General features: G+C 42.2%; 1 protein-coding gene across 3 annotated transcripts; it reads left to right on the top strand.

Moving 5' to 3' along the window:
• Positions 1-772: 772 nt before the first annotated feature.
• LOC118358252 (rho-related GTP-binding protein RhoF-like) lies at positions 773-16,883 on the top strand. Of its 3 annotated transcripts, none has more exons than XM_052478708.1 (6): positions 773-1,073; positions 14,499-14,649; positions 14,924-15,011; positions 15,345-15,454; positions 15,786-15,932; positions 16,414-16,883. In XM_052478708.1, exons 2-6 carry the CDS (start codon positions 14,515-14,517, stop codon positions 16,567-16,569), a joined length of 636 nt encoding a protein of 211 aa, XP_052334668.1. In that variant the 5' UTR covers positions 773-1,073; positions 14,499-14,514; the 3' UTR covers positions 16,570-16,883. The 3 variants fall into 3 exon arrangements, with proteins under 3 accessions (XP_052334668.1, XP_035591742.1, XP_052334667.1); XM_035735849.2 differs by having other exon boundaries at positions 773-1,156; positions 15,798-15,932; XM_052478707.1 differs by having other exon boundaries at positions 773-1,156.
• Positions 16,884-16,908: the final 25 nt, after the last annotated feature.

The following is a 16,908-nucleotide window of genomic DNA, read 5'->3' as shown; positions in this document are numbered from 1 at the left end:
CAACCAGACACTAGGAGATTAATTCACCTTTCAGCGGGACAATATTTTAAAACACAAAGCCAAATCTACACTGGAGATGCTTACCAAGAAGACAGTAAATGATGCTGAGTGGCCGAGTTAAAGTTTTGATTTAAATCTACTTGTAAATCTATGGCAAAACCTGAAAACGGTTGTCTAGAAATGATCAACAATCAATTTGATTGGCAAACGTTGCACAATCCAGGCGTGGAAAGATTTTAGAGACTTACCCAGAAAGAAAGCATTTTTACAAAGTATTGGGAGTGTGAATATTTATGTAAATATTTTATGTATTTAATTTTCAATACATTTTCCAACATTTCTAAAAACAAATGTTCACTTTGTCATTATGGGTGAGAAAAATGTCTCCCATTTTGAATTTAGGCTGTAACAACAAAACATGGAGTAAGTCAAGCACAGGAGGTTGGTGGCACTTTAATTGGGGAGGATGGGCTCATGGTAGTGGCTGAAGCGGAATGGTATTGCAACAAGTGCACTAAGAGTCAGGAAGATAGTTCAGGGAGTGAGTGTTTCAATAAATAAACCACAACTAAATACAAACCAAGAACCACAAACAACACACAGACATGACACTGGAACAGAAACCGTGATGCCTGGGAAAGGAACCAAAGGGAGTGACATATATAGGGAAGGTAATCAGGGAAGTGATTGAGTCCAGGTGAGTCCGATTTTTTTTTCACCTTTATTTAACCAGGTAGGCCAGTTGAGAACAAGTTCTCATTTACAACCGCGACCTGGCCAAGATAAAGCAAAGCAGTGCGACACAAACAACAACACAGAGTTAGTTACATATGGAATAAACCAGCGTACAGTCAATAACACAACAGAAAAGTCTATATACAGTGTGTGCAAATGAGGTAAGATTAGGGAGGTAAGGCAATAACGTATTGGCGAAGTAATTACAATTTAGCAATTAAGCACTGGAGTGATAGATGGTGATGAGGATGCGCAGGTGTGCGTAACGATGGTGACAGGTGTGGACCATAACGAGCAGCCTGGTGACCTAGAGGCCGGAGACGAAGCACACGTGACAGGTATCAAATACATTCCATTCGCTCCATTCCAGCATTTTATTATGAGCCGTTCTCCCCTCAGCAGCCTCCACTGAAGTCACGGGGTAAGAATACTTTCTGAAGGCACCGTATGTACCTCAATTACATCGACTCGGTACTGCTAACCCGTGTATAAACAAGTTATCATTACTCATTGTGTATTTATTCCTTGCGTTATTATTTTTCTCTTAGTTCTCTTTTTTTTCTCTCTCTCTCTCTCTCTAATGTTCGGTAGGGCCAAGTAAGGATTCCCCTGTTGTCTACACCTGTTGTTTACGAAGCATGTGACAAATTTTTTATTTAATTTTGGATTTGGTTGTCAACACAACCAAATATCAACATTTGTGGGATATGTACTGTATCTTCTGCTTGGATAGTTCCATCTGTGCCACTGACTTAGTCTGGCTTTAATTCCATTTTGTATACAAATTAATATTTAATATGTTGGATTTATGTCTCTATCTCAACCAAAAAGCTAAGTTAATAACCCCTTATACTCATGGGAATTAGCCTATAGGGATAAACTGAAATGTTTCTTACAGAAATAAATATGAAACTCATAAGCATGGTAGCAATTGACAATGAAGTTTGACGATTATGGAAAAATGATTAGACCAAAGTTCAATACACAACAGTTCACCTGACACAAGACTGAAACCAAAAATTACACTGATTTTAATGTGCATTTGAGATGTACTGTACTTTTTGCTGTATTTGTTGATTTACAAAATCTGTAAATATTCTGGATACATTCTGTAACATGATAAGAATGTTCTTGGAATATTGGGGGTAGGTGCAACATGAGACAAAATGTTTAAGGGTTTCAGTGAGATCTAACTGGTGTATCCAAGTGGTCACACACCTCTTCAACGTGTGCACAGTTCCTAAATAATTTCAATGTACTTTTATGACTCAAAAAAGAGTCTTTGAGTTTTCTGAGCTCTCCTTGCTGTGCCGTTGAGGAACTAAAGAAAACACTTTTTTCTTTTAAACACAGATCTGCATCCCTGCCTTTTACACAATTACTGTTGAAAAAAACAGTCGGGCATAGTTTGAAAGCTTGTTCTATTGCAAACAGGGAATGTCCTGAGGACATTTGGCGATGTTCCCGGGGCGGCAGGGTAGCCTAGTGGTTAAAGCATTGGACTAGTAACCGAAAGGTTGTAAGTTCAAATCCCCGAGCTGACAAGGTACAAAATCTGTCGTTCTGCCCCTGAACAGGCAGTTAACCCACTGTTCCTAGGCCGTCATTGAAAATAAGAATTTGTTCTTAACTGACTTGCCTAGTAAAATAAAGGTTAAAAAAAAAAGGTCCCTTAAGGGTTTTGATGTAAAGTTATCCCACTGACGTTCTGAGAACATTCTAAGGACGTTGCATGATGGTCCCAAGGGAATGTTCACTGTGGCACCTTATTGAAATTACCAGGATGTGACCCTATCATGACCTTTTTATAGGACATTCTAAGGACTTTAATTTTACTAGTCCTCCAGACGTCGCGTGATGGTCCCAGGGGAACGTTCTTTGGGAGACCTTTGTCTAGTTCCCTGTACATTTCCTGGACATCACTGACGACCACGTCAGGACCTTTTTTCAGGGACGTTCTCAGGACTTTCATTTTACTAGTCCTTGGGACGTAATATGATGGTCCTAAGGGAACGTTCTCTGGGAGACTTTTTTTATAGTTCCCGCTTTGTCCCCTGAACATTCTTGTGACGTTGTGTCATGGTCCCCTGGAGGTTTTGTCTCTTTCCTAGTTTGACCCGGGGGCGACTAGAGGACGTTCTTGGGATGTTGTTTAATGGTCCCTTGGAGGTCCCCTGAATGGTCTTGGGACTTTTTCATGGTCACCTCGAGGTTTTGTGTAGTTCACGGTTTGTCCCGGTGACGTCCCAAATGATGTTCTTGGGACGTTGTGTAATGTTCCCCTGGAGGTTTTTGTCATGTGATGGTCCGAGGTGTCCCCTACCATTTTATAAGTAATTAAATGGTATGGGCGGGGGGGTTAACGTATAGTGGGGCAAAAAAGTATTTAGTCAGCCACCAATTGTGCAAGTTCTCCCACTTAAAAAGATGAGAGGCCTGTAATTGTCATCATAGGTTCACTTCAACTATGACAGACAAAATGAGAAAGAAAATCACGTTGAATTTATTTACAAATTATGGTGCAAAATAAGTATTTGGTCACCTACAAACAAGCAAGATTTCTGGCTCTCACAGACCTGTAACTTCTTCTTTAAGAGGCTCCTCTGTCCTCCACTCATTACCTGTATTAATGGCACCTGTTTGAACTTATTATCAGTATAAAAGACACCTGTCCACAACCTCGAACAGTCACGCTCCAAACTCCACTATGGCCAAGACCAAAGAGCTGTCAAAGGATACCAGAAACAATATTGTAGACCTGCACCAGGCTGGGAAGACTGAATCTGCAATAGGTAAGCAGCTTGGTTTGAAGAAATCAACTGTGGGAGCAATTATTAGGAAATGGAAGACATACAAGACCACTGCTAATCTCCCTCGATCTGGGGCTCCACGCAAGATCTCACCCCGTGGGGTCAAAATGATCACAAGAACGGTGAGCAAAAATCCCAGAACCACACAGGGGGACCTAGTGAATGACCTGTAGAGAGCTGGGACCAAAGTAACAAATGATCCAGAAGAAGATTGGGAGAATGTCATATGGTCAGATAAAACCAAAATATAACTTTTTGGTACAAACTCAACTCGTCATGTTGACAAAGAATGCCGAGTTGCATCCAAAGAACACCATACCTACTGTGAAGCATGGGGGTGGAAACATCATGATTTGGGGCTTTTTTTTCTGCAAAGGGAACAGGACAACTGATCCGTGTAAAGGAAAGAATGAATGGGGCCATGTATCGTGAGATTTTGAGTGAAAACCTCCTTCCATCAGCAAGGGCATTGAAGATGAAACGTGGCTGGGTCTTTCAGCATGACAATGATCCCAAACACACTGCCCGGGCAACGAAGGAGTGGCTTCTTAAGAAGCATTTCAAGGTCCTGGAGTGGCCTAGCCAGTCTCCAGATCTCAACCCCATAGAAAATCTTTGGAGGGAGTTGAAAGTCCGTGTTGCCCAGCAACAGCCCCAAAACATCACTGCTCTGGAGGAGATATGCATGGAGAAATGGGCCAAAATACCAGCAACAGTGTGTGAACCTTGTGAAGACTTACAGAAAACGTTTGACCTCTGTCATTGCCAACAAAGGGTATATAACAAAGTATTGAGAAACTTTTGTTATTGACCAAATACTGATTTAATTTTTTTTTTTCCCACCATAATTTGCAAATAATCACATTGTAGGATTTTTAATGAATTTTTCTGGATGTTTTTTTTTTCATTTTGTCTGTCATAGTTGAAGTGTACCTATGATGAAAATTACAGGCCTCATCTTTGTAAGTGGGAGAACTTGAATAATTGGTGGCTGATTTAAATACTTTTTTGCCCCACTGTAAGGAGTATGCTGTTCAGCTAAAATAGTGTTCCTCTTTCATCAATGACAGTATGAATACATGATCATTTAGTACTGATTTTTCATTATGACCACACCTGGGATTTGAACTCACAACCTGTGGATTTGGGGTATGCTTTTCTTAGTGCTGTGCCACAAAGTCTGTCAAATTTCAGAAGTCCCCTACATCATTACCTATAATATGTCTCTGCACTTAGCAGTGCAGCTTGCACTCTTTTGCTACACTACATGACCAAAGGTATGTGGAAACCTGCTCGTCGAACATCTCATTACAAAATCATCAGCTTATGGAGTTGGTCCCTCCCTTTGCTGCTATAACAGCCGCCACTCTTCTGGGAAGGTTTTCCACTACATGTTGGAACATTGCTGAGCTGACTCACTTCCATTCAGCCACAAGCGCATTAGTGAGGTCTGATGTTGGATGATTAGGCCTGGCTCGCAGTCTGCGTTCCTATTTATTCCAAACGTGGTCGATGGAGTTGAGGTCAGGGCTCTGTGCATTGCAGTCAAGTTCTTCCACACTGATCTTGATAAACCATTTCTGTATTCCTCGCTTTGTGCGTTGTCATGCTGAAATAGGAAAGGGCCTTCCACAAAGTTAGAAGCACAGAATTGACAAGAATGTAACTGTATGCTGTAGCATTAAGATTTGTTTTCACTGGAACTAAGTTGTCTAGCCTGAACCATGAAACAGCTCCAGACCATTATTCCTCCTCCACCAAACTTTACAGTTGGCACTATGCATTCGAGCAGGTAACATTCTCCTGGCATCCGCCAAACCAAGATTAGTCCGTTGGACTGCCAGATGTTGAAGCTTGATTCATCACTCCAGAGAACGGGTTTCCACTGCTCCAGAGTCCAATGGTGGCGAGCTTGATACCACTCCAGTCAACACTTGGCATTGTGCATGGTGATCTTAGGCTGCTCGACCATGGAAAATAATTTCATAAAGCTCCCGACGAACAGTTATTGTGCTGATGTTGCTTCTAGAGGCAGTTTGGAACTTTGTTGTGAGTGTTGTGTGGCCTACCACTTCGTGGCTGAGCTGTTGTTGTTCCTAGAGGTTTCTACTTCACAGGGCAGAAATTTGACGAACTGTTGGAAAGGTGGCATCCTATGACTGTGCCACAGTGAAAGTCACTGAGCTCTTCAGTAAGGCCATTCTACTGTTGATGTTTGTCTATGGAGATTGCATGGCAGTGTGCTAAATTTTATACACCTGTAAGCAACGATGTGTCTGAAATAGCCAAATCCAAAAATATAAGGGATGTCCACATACTTTTGTGTGTGTATATATATATATATATTAGTAATCTGACTATTCTCTCATTGCTTTCATTAATGTATTTCAGCAGTGGTGTAAAGTACTTCAGTACAAATACTTTAGTAGAGGACCTTTTAATCCATACATTTTCCCTGACACCCAAAAGTACTCGTTATATTTTGAATGGCTAGCAGGACAGGAAAATGGTCAAATTAATACACTTATCAAGAGACCATCCCTATTTTCTCTGATCTGGTGGATTCACAAAACACAAATGCTTCGTTTGTAAATCATGTTGGAGTGTGCCCTTGGCTATCCATAAATGAAAAAGCTAGAAAATGGTGCTGTCTGGTTTGCTTAATATAGAGCATTTTAAATGTATTTATACTTTTACTTTCAATACTTAAGTATATTTTAGCTATTACATTTTGATACTTAAGTAGTTTTAAAACCAAATACTTTTAGACTTTTACTCAAGTAGTATTTTACTGAGTGAGTCACTTTTTACTTGAGTAATTTTCTATTAAGGTATCTTTACTCAAGTATGACAATTGGGTACTTTTTCCACCACTATATTTCAGTTAGTTTTCAAAATATTTGTCTAATGTTGGTGGGGCATATTATTCTATTTTAATATTACTCCTGAAACACTATGTCTATGATACACTGAATAAAAACAAATAAATGTGTTTTAACAGAGCTGAGATTTACTTTGAAGTGTAAAGTGTAGGAATAGGCCTACAGGTGAAATCTGTCAGTGATGGACATGGTGGTGTAGCAGGAAGATTGCCATGCTGTGAACCAAGTGATTGTGAGTTCAAATCCCAGGTAAGGACATGTAAACAAAGCTGGATCAGTGGTTCACCAATCAGGGCCTTGATAGGCTTGATGACAGTAACGAGGGGTGATGTGTACTAGGATGTGCGTGCCCGGTGTATACCTTTTTTTTGGTGGGGGGGAGAATGTTTCTCTGTCACCATCAGGTGACGTCTCTGGGACAAATCGAGAACTAGACAAAAACCTCCAGGGGATTATGACACAACGTCCCAAGAATGTTCAGGGGCCATGATTTACATTTACATTTAAGTCATTTAGCAGACGCTCTTATCCAGAGCGACTTACAAATTGGTGCATTCACCTTATGACATCCAGTGGAACAGCCACTTTACAATAGTGCATCTAAATCTTTTAAGGGGGGTGAGAAGGATTACTTTATCCTATCCTAGGTATTCCTTAAAGAGGTGGGGTTTCAGGTGTCTCCGAAAGGTGGTGATTGACTCCGCTGTCCTGGCGTCGTGAGGGAGTGTGTTCCACCATTGGGGAGCCAGAGCAGCGAACAGTTTTGACTGGGCTGAGCGGGAACTGTACTTCCTCAGTGGTAGGGAGGCGAGCAGGCCAGAGGTGGATGAACGCAGTGCCCTTGTTTGGGTGTAGGGCCTGATCAGAGCCTGGAGGTACTGAGGTGCCGTTCCCCTCACAGCTCCGTAGGCAAGCACCATGGTCTTGTAGCGGATGCGAGCTTCAACTGGAAGCCAGTGGAGAGAGAGCGGAGGAGCGGGGTGACGTGAGAGAACTTGGGAAGGTTGAACACCAGACGGGCTGCGGCGTTCTGGATGAGTTGTAGGGTTTAATGGCACAGGCAGGGAGCCCAGCCAACAGCGAGTTGCAGTAATCCAGACGGGAGATGACAAATGCCTGGATTAGGACCTGCGCCGCTTCCTGTGTGAGGCAGGGTCGTACTCTGCGGATGTTGTAGAGCATGAACCTACAGGAACGGGCCACCGCCTTGATGTTAGTTGAGAACGACAGGGTGTTGTCCAGGATCACGCCAAGGTTCTTAGCGCTCTGGGAGGAGGACACAATGGAGTTGTCAACCGTGATGGCGAGATCATGGAACGGGCAGTCCTTCCCCGGGAGGAAGAGCAGCTCCGTCTTGCCGAGGTTCAGCTTGAGGTGGTGATCCGTCATCCACACTGATATGTCTGCCAGACATGCAGAGATGCGATTCGCCACCTGGTCATCATAAGGGGAAAGGAGAAGATTAATTGTGTGTCGTCTGCATAGCAATGATAGGAGAGACCATGTGAGGTTATGACAGAGCCAAGTGACTTGGTGTATAGCGAGAATAGGAGAGGGCCTAGAACAGAGCCCTGGGGGACACCAGTGGTGAGAGCGCGTGGTGAGGAGACAGATTCTCGCCACGCCACCTGGTAGGAGCGACCTGTCAGGTAGGACGCAATCCAAGCGTGGGCCGCGCCGGAGATGCCCAACTCGGAGAGGGTGGAGAGGAGGATCTGATGGTTCACAGTATCGAAGGCAGCTGATAGGTCTAGAAGGATGAGAGCAGAGGAGAGAGAGTTAGCTTTAGCAGTGCGGAGCGCCTCCGTGATACAGAGAAGAGCAGTCTCAGTTGAATGACTAGTCTTGAAACCTGACTGATTTGGATCAAGAAGGTCATTCTGAGAGAGATAGCGGGAGAGCTGGCCAAGGACGGCACGTTCAAGAGTTTTGGAGAGAAAAGAAAGAAGGGATACTGGTCTGTAGTTGTTGACATCGGAGGGATCGAGTGTAGGTTTTTCAGAAGGGGTGCAACTCTCGCTCTCTTGAAGACGGAAGGGACGTAGCCAGCGGTCAGGGATGAGTTGATGAGCGAGGTGAGGTAAGGGAGAAGGTCTCCGGAAATGGTCTGGAGAAGAGAGGAGGGGATAGGGTCGAGCGGGCAGGTTGTTGGGCGGCCGGCCGTCACAAGACGCAAGATTTCATCTGGAGAGAGAGGGAGAAAGAGGTCAGAGCACAGGGTAGGGCAGTGTGAGCAGAACCAGCGGTGTCGTTTGACTTAGCAAACGAGGATCGGATGTCGTCGACCTTCTTTTCAAAATGGTTGACGAAGTCATCTGCAGAGAGGGAGGAGGGGGAGGGGAGGAGGATTCAGGAGGGAGGAGAAGGTGGCAAAGAGCTTCCTAGGGTTAGAGGCAGATGCTTGGAATTTAGAGTGGTAGAAAGTGGCTTTAGCAGCAGAGACAGAGGAGGAAAATGTAGAGAGGAGGGAGTGAAAGGATGCCAGGTCCGCAGGGAGGCGAGTTTTCCTCCATTTCCGCTCGGCTGCCCGGAGCCCTGTTCTGTGAGCTTGTAATGAGTCGTCGAGCCACGGAGCGGGAGGGGAGGACCGAGCCGGCCTGGAAGATAGGGGACATAGAGAGTCAAAGGATGCAGAAAGGGAGGAGAGGAGGGTTGAGGAGGCAGAATCAGGAGATAGGTTGGAGAAGGTTTGAGCAGAGGGAAGAGATTATAGGATGGAAGAGGAGAGAGTAGCAGGGGAGAGAGAGCGAAGGTTGGGACGGCGCGATACCATCCGAGTAGGGGCAGTGTGGGAAGTGTTGGATGAGAGCGAGAGGGAAAAGGATACAAGGTAGTGGTCGGAGACTTGGAGGGGAGTTGCAATGAAGTTAGTGGAAGAACAGCATCTAGTAAAGATGAGGTTGAGCGTATTGCCTGCCTTGTGAGTAGGGGGAAGGTGAGAGGGTGAGGTCAAAAGAGGAGAGGAGTGGAAAGAAGGAGGCAGAGAGGAATGAGTCAAAGGTAGACGTGGGGAGGTTAAAGTCGCCCAGAACTGTGAGAGGTGAGCCGTCCTCAGGAAAGGAGCTTATCAAGACATCAAGCTCATTGATGAACTCTCCGAGGGGACCTGGAGGGCGATAAATGATAAGGATGTTAAGCTTGAAAGGGCTGGTAACTGTGACAGCATGAAATTCAAAGGAGGCGATAGACAGATGGGTAAGGGGAGAAAGAGAGAATGACCACTTGGGAGAGATGAGGATCCCGGTGCCACCACCCCGCTGACCAGAAGCTCTCGGGGTGTGCGAGAACACGTGGGCGGACGAAGAGAGAGCAGTAGGAGTAGCAGTGTTATCTGTGGTGATCCATGTTTCCGTCAGTGCCAAGAAGTCGAGGGACTGGAGGGAGGCATAGGCTGAGATGAACTCTGCCTTGTTGGCCGCAGATCGGCAGTTCCAGAGGCTACCGGAGACCTGGAACTCCACGTGGGTCGTGCGCGCTGGGACCACCAGATTAGGGTGGCCGCGGCCACGTGGTGTGGAGCGTTTGTATTGTCTGTGCAGAGAGGAGAGAACAGGGATAGACAGACACATAGTTGGCAGGCTACAGAAGAGGCTACGCTAATGCAAGGAGATTGGAATGACAAGTGGACTACACGTCTCAAATGTTCAGAAAGTTAAGCTTACGTAGCAAGAATCTTATTGACTAAAATGATTAAAATGATACAGTACCGCTGAAGTAGGCTAGCTGGCAGTGGCTGTGTTGTTGACTTTGTAGGCTAGCTGGCAGTGGCTGCGTTGTTGACACTACACTAATCAAGTCGTTCCGTTGAGTGTAATAGTTTCTACAGTGCTGCTATTCGGGGGCTAGCTGGCTAGCTAGCAGTGTTGATTACGTTACGTTGCGTTAAAAGAACGACAATAGCTGGCTAGCTAACCTAGAAAATCGCTCTAGACTACACAATTATCTTTGATACACAGACGGCTATGTAGCTAGCTATGTAGCTAGCTACGATCAAACAAATCAAACCGTTGTGCTGTAATGAAATGAAAATGTGATACTACCTGTGGAGCGAAGCGGAATGCGACCGGGTTGTTGAGTGCGGAAGTTCTATTTCAGTAGACGTTGGCTAGCTGTTGGCTAGCTAGCAGTGTCTCCTACGTTAAGGACGACAAATAGCTGGCTAGCTAACCTCGGTAAATTAAGATAATCACTCTAAGACTACACGCTCTAAACTACACAATTATCTTGGATACGAAGACAGCAAAGACAACTATGTAGCTAGCTAACACTACACTAATCAAGTCGTTCAGTTGAGTGTAATAGTTTCTACAGTGCTGCTATTCAGTAGACGGTGGACGTTTGCTAGCTGGCTAGCTGCTGGGCAGATAGCAGTGTAGACTACGTTAGGACGACGAAATACGAAGTTGCAATAGAAGTGCTGACTGTTTCACTTTGTTGTCCTCTTTCTTTTCCTTTTCTTCTGTCCTTTTGTCCTTATTTTGTCTTCCTTTCTTCTGTTAACTAGATATGTTTTGTTGTTATTCTTTGTAAGCTAGCTAGCTTCTTCCAGGAGAGTCCCTAGCAACTGCTTAGCAACAAGTAAACAATTCTGCTAGCAATTCAGCTAGCTAAGATAACTGTACAATTTTATGAAAAATAGTTAATTTTTCAAAAGCCTGTCTTTTTTGGTTTGTTCCTTGTTTTGTCTTCTATTGAGTCTTGCAGTTTTCTCTTGATTTTTTCGATGTACTTCACTCTAAAAAACCATTTAAATCTCAATATATACAGGAGCTCATTTTTCAGCAGCTGCTCAATTTAGAACTCCGGAACATAATTTGATGACACAACATCCCAAGAAAGTCCTAAAAACCTCCCCCAAGACAATCCGGGAACTATACAAAACCTCCAGGGTACCGGGACGCAACATCCTGATGACTTTAGGTGACCATTTAGTGACGTCCCGGGGACATCCTAATGACTCATTGTTGTTTGCAGGGAAGACAAGCGAAGTTCAAAAATACGATTTTACAGTGCTAGGCTTTCACAAGGCAATTCAGAGAAGCAGTTCATATTTTAGGTGCAAATAGAATGGAGTCATGAGAGAACTCAGATGCGTGGAAGTGGCGTAAGTGCTTATCAGTGTCCAAGTCCGAAATTTTCAAACCACATGGGTACGAGTGTAAAGGGCTACAGAATAGTACTAAATCAAATTTTCTTCACCATACTACAAACAGGCTCATTCTGTTCAGGGAAACCTAGGGTATAACCCCACGTCATCTTTTAACTGTACATCAAACATAAGTGATCATAAACGTTGATATGCATTGTCGGAACTAGAAGCACAAGCGTTTCGCTACACTCGCATTAAAATCTGCTAACCATGTGTATGTGACAAATAAAATTTGATTTTGATTTGGGTCATGCACATTTGGACTCGCAGGGGTTTGGCTTGCTTGTATGACATCAAAGTGGTATTTATTATAATTGTCAATGTTTCATCTTTCAAAATACATTTGATTCCTTATAATTTACAACATTTTTCCTCACTCAGACATTTAGCAAAAGTTGGCCAATTTATGGGAGGGATGGTAGCAACTTTTCATGAACGGTGCTGTCAGTCAAAACCCATACAGAGCTGTGAAGCGCAGAGCCTGAGCTCTGGAGTTATACAGTATATAGCACGTAACTGTGCTCCAATTTAGGAGCGTATTAGTCTCCAAGTCTGCCATTTTCAACCCATATATGGGTATGAGTGTAAAGGGCTACAGAATAGGACTAAATAAAGTTTGACTTGATCCGGTCCTATTCTTTAACTTTGATTCTAGGTTGAGATGGCGACGTGAATCCAACATATATAGATTAATAATTTGTAGACAAACTGGATTTTGTTGTCAACCAAACACAATTCAAAATCACTTTTGCAATATAGTAAATAGCCTATTAGCCTGTCATTTGTTAACTTGTCGACAAGTTATGTTGGCTTCAGGTCTCCAACTAAACCAAACATATAAAAGTTGAAGAATAGGATTAAGCCAGTGGCTCAGATGAAACTATCCAAGCATTAGATATAATTTAAAGGTCCATTGCAGTTAAATGATGTGTCTTTCCACACTATGAGGTTGGAATAATAGTTTTAAATTATGAAAAGGCTTCATGATAATACCCTTTTAGTGTAAGAGCTGTTTGAAATTACGTCCTGAAATTTCAGCCTGTTTTGGTGGACAATAATAGCACATTTTTAGTTTCTCCCTCTCCACTCAGACCACTCCCATTACAATCATAACAAAATTATTGATTGAGAAATTGCTTTCTTACTATGAAGATATTTTTGTTTCTTTTTGACCATTTTAATTGTTTTAAATCGCAGTAAGGTACTTAATTGTTACCAATAAATTATTTTATATTGAGATAAAAACAGCTACATTGAGCCTTTAAATGTTTGATTGTGTTGTCAACCAAACACGACTCAATATTTTTGTAATATATCTTAGAAGCTGATGTAACAGTAATTACCCAACCTTAAAATAAGTAACACATCCACGGCCACATTTTGAGGCCTACTGTCTATAAATATATTTTTATGTAGTCATTGAAAGCATGCTTGTTCAAGATCACATGCAAAGGTCACAGGTCTGTGGAGATCTTCCCAATTGCTGTAATAATCTGAACAGCATTGATCACTTGCACCATGTACTTTTAATTTAATCCCAACTGCAAATCCAGGTAATTTGGTTGTGCTATTAGATGAAGCACAGTGATAACACGAAGTTGCTGTATAAATAGAAAATATCTCACATTGTATTCCAATTTGAATGTTGTTGTGTTTTAAAATGGTTGAAAGCTCAGTGGTAACGCATTTAGATGACAACTAAACCAAAAACAGACATTTTTATTCCGTTGGATATCAACCAAATACTACCCAAATTTCCAAGTTGAAATTGCCCAGTGGGTCGACACTTTAAACAGAATAAAATAATATCATGATTCTGTCCATATAGGCTTACATTAAAATGTATACAGCTAGGCTAGATGGAAATTGGAAAATGTAGGATCTAGATAGTTAGTTAGTTGTTGGAGAAAGTACCTAAATCTACATTCAAGTCAACAATTTGTCACATGCACCGAATAGAACAAGTGTAGACTTTACCGTGAAATGCTTACTTAAAAGCCCTTATCCAACAGTGCAGTTCAAGAATAGTTAAGAAAATATTTACCAAATAAACTAAACACCCTAAAATAACAAGGCTATATACAGGGGGTACCTGTACTGAGTCAATGTGTGGGGGTACAGGTTAGTCGAGGTAATTTATATGTGTTGGTGGGGTAAAGTGACTATGCATAGATAATAAACAGTGAGTAGCAACTGTGTACAAAACACATGGGGGATCGTCAATGTAAATGGTCCGGTAGCCATTTGATTAATTGTTCAACAGTCTTATGGCTTGGGGGTAGAAGCTGTTAAGGAGCCTTTTGGTCCTAGACTTGGCGCTCCGTGCAGTAGCAGAGAACAATTTGGCTTATTGGATTCTACAAACAAGTACACTATACATTAGCACATAAAGGATCTACTATCTGAATGTACGTTATCCCTTAACATTTGATCCACTAGGTGACATGAATTCAATCTGTTTTGAAAGGGAGGAACAGTGCCAATTCTACCATATAGCCATAATGCTACTTGGCTGGTTTCCAGGACATAGATTAAGTGTTTCCATTTGTTCACTCTCTTGCTAACAGTTGATTTAGTTCTGCAACTAATGAACAAGAGATTGTCAGGTCGATAGGATAATCTTCCTTTTTAATTCAATCTTTTCTGGCTTTTGTCTTCCTTGATAAGGTGTTGGTAATGTGTCCATTCAGGAAAGGAAAGAAGGGGGGTTTCTTTTATAGGAGGGGTAGGTACTCAATCAAGAGGAGCCTCCTTAAAACCACTGGTAGAAGGTGACAATGGACCGGTAGTCCAGTGCTAGTAACTCACTAGGTTAAGCTAGTTTTCTTACTCAGATTTTTGTGCAATTTATTGTTATCTCAAGTGTCTGCCTCCATTATCTCCTTCAACAAGTGGAGGCTCTTTTGCCACATTTTCATCTAGCTTCTCAGAGAGAAGCATGCTACAGAACATGTCAGGGGGGAGCAGTGGGCATACCAGGAGGCGAGAGGAGTTTAAGGTTGTGATAGTAGGTGATGGTGGATGTGGGAAAACCTCCCTACTCCAGGTTTGCACTAAAGGAGACTTTCCAGAGGTAAGACAACTGACAAAGCCAGCTCATCAGCTGGCTGCTTCTATTCTTTATTTACACTTTTCAGGGAAAAGGCAATCTATTTACATTATTTATTCAGGTACTATTATTACTCTGCATGTAGACAAATTACTGTGAGGAATGTAAGTGACAACACAATTTATATATGCACATGAGATGACAAAAAGAGCAAAGTTAACTTCAACCTTTTTAGCTACCATCTCTGAAATAACATTTAAAAAAACTGGACTTGAAACTCAAATTTTGTCTCTTTCAGAAATATGTACCATCTGTGTTTGAAAAATGTGTCGCCAACGTGAGATACAGAGGCGCTGAGTTTCGTCTGAACATCTACGATACTGCAGGTCAGGTCTTACATATCCATGCTTTTGAGAGCACCAGTGCACTAACACTTGGCTGAACAGGTATCCTGAGTCTTTAGTGGGCGTGTTGTGCTCATAAGTAGTCAGATCTACAGTATCTTAGAAATGCAGTAACAGACACCCTCTGGTTGTTAAAGAATCCTAATGTACTTTAAGTGAGAGTGACTCAGGAGAGTCATAGTAGATTTTAAATAAAGATAAAGGAATAACAGATGAGGCTGGCATTGATTTAAGTAGCCAACTAGTTTTTATTTGATTTTTTTTTGGTTATGCGATTTTCATGAAAGATTAATAATACACATCCATCTATTTCAGGTCAAGAGGACTATGACCGATTACGCCCTCTGTCCTATCAGAGTGCCAACCTGATATTGATCTGCTATGATGTCACTTGCCCCTCAAGTTATGACAATTTGCTAATCAAGGTACTGCACTCTCTTCATGCTTTACTGCTCTTCTGTCTGTTTCAGTCCACAGAAGGAGGAAGAAACATTAACATACAGTGCCATACGTTTCATGACATCTACAACATAATTAATGTACCTGAAGATGGGTGACAATGTCAGCTGACAATCAGAAATATATTTGAATACTTGCTCAAGCAAGTATTTATCAGGTTCATGGTAAATTTGTTTTGCAAAGTAGATGCAGTCACCCTCACAGGGATTATTCTATGGACTGTACAAAGATCCCACTGACTATACATGTATTTTCACTGCATGACATAGAATGTTTAGAATATCTAACTCTGTTTAGCATATCTTTCAGTGGTTCCCCGAGGTGCATCACTTCTGCCGTGGCGTGCCCATTATACTGGTAGGATGCAAAACAGACCTGCGGAAAGACAAGGTCTTGGCAAATAAACTGTGGTCTTCAGGCGAGAACCCCATCACATACATCCAGGTAGAGATTTCCTACATAGCCTTATGTATAATTTATAGACATTGAATATACTGTATATCTGCCGTGCAATTTACATATGTCATTAGTATTGGGTTTATTGAAAATGCAATACAAGTGGTTGAATTAGGATGGTTTGTTGGGAAAGGTAGACTTTGATCAGAACACCTTCAAAAGATCAATAGCAGTGATGAGATTATGTTAATGACCGTAATGACAATGAAAATCTCCACTCACCCCAAATCTGTGAGTGATAATTACAATTCTGAATCACCCTTTCTCCTGGACTAAATGTATTTATCTGAAATTTTATTTTTGGCTAGTTCGTGTCAGGCAGGGAACCTTTTAATGTCATGTAATATTTTCTACTTGAAATCAGAAACTCTCAACAGGAAGATTTAGCTCAGAATAGTTATGTAATGTCTTGTTGGTGCCTCTCAATTAAAAATATCACTTTTTAAAATGTTTTCCTCCATCTGAGCAGGGTGAAGAGACCAAAAGGAAGATCAACGCTGACCTCTACTTGGAGTGTTCAGCCAAATACAAGGAGAATGTGGAGGACATATTCAGAGAGGCTATCAAACGAGCCATTGCAGCAACAAGGAAGGCAAAATGGAAAGGATTCTGTGCCTTTCTGTGACCCAAGAGATAATGCGATCCCCCACCGTGAGCTCCTGATAGACAGTGCTCTAGACCTATACTCTCAGGGAAAACACAGATGACTCCTCCCAACGACAAGTCCTCTTACACTTTTGATGCTGCGTGTCCACTTCATTTTACCCTGTGCTAACCCACTTCCTTTGTGTGGTTTTCCTTCCTGCTAACTCTTGACATATCTTCTAAATGTATTTCTTTCAAAGAAACGGACAATGCCCTAAAGTTATAGACCCACAAATAAGGAAATTGGGTCTTCAATTTGAGCATACATGAGCAGGACATGGCAAATAATTGAAGGTACCATTGTTTTCCATATTGATGC

The sequence above is a fragment of the Oncorhynchus keta genome, chromosome 25 (assembly GCF_023373465.1).
Source record: "Oncorhynchus keta strain PuntledgeMale-10-30-2019 chromosome 25, Oket_V2, whole genome shotgun sequence".
Taxonomy (NCBI): Eukaryota; Metazoa; Chordata; class Actinopteri; order Salmoniformes; family Salmonidae; genus Oncorhynchus; species Oncorhynchus keta.
Note: the sequence above shows the minus strand (reverse complement) of the source record. Positions and strands in the feature narration are given on the sequence as shown.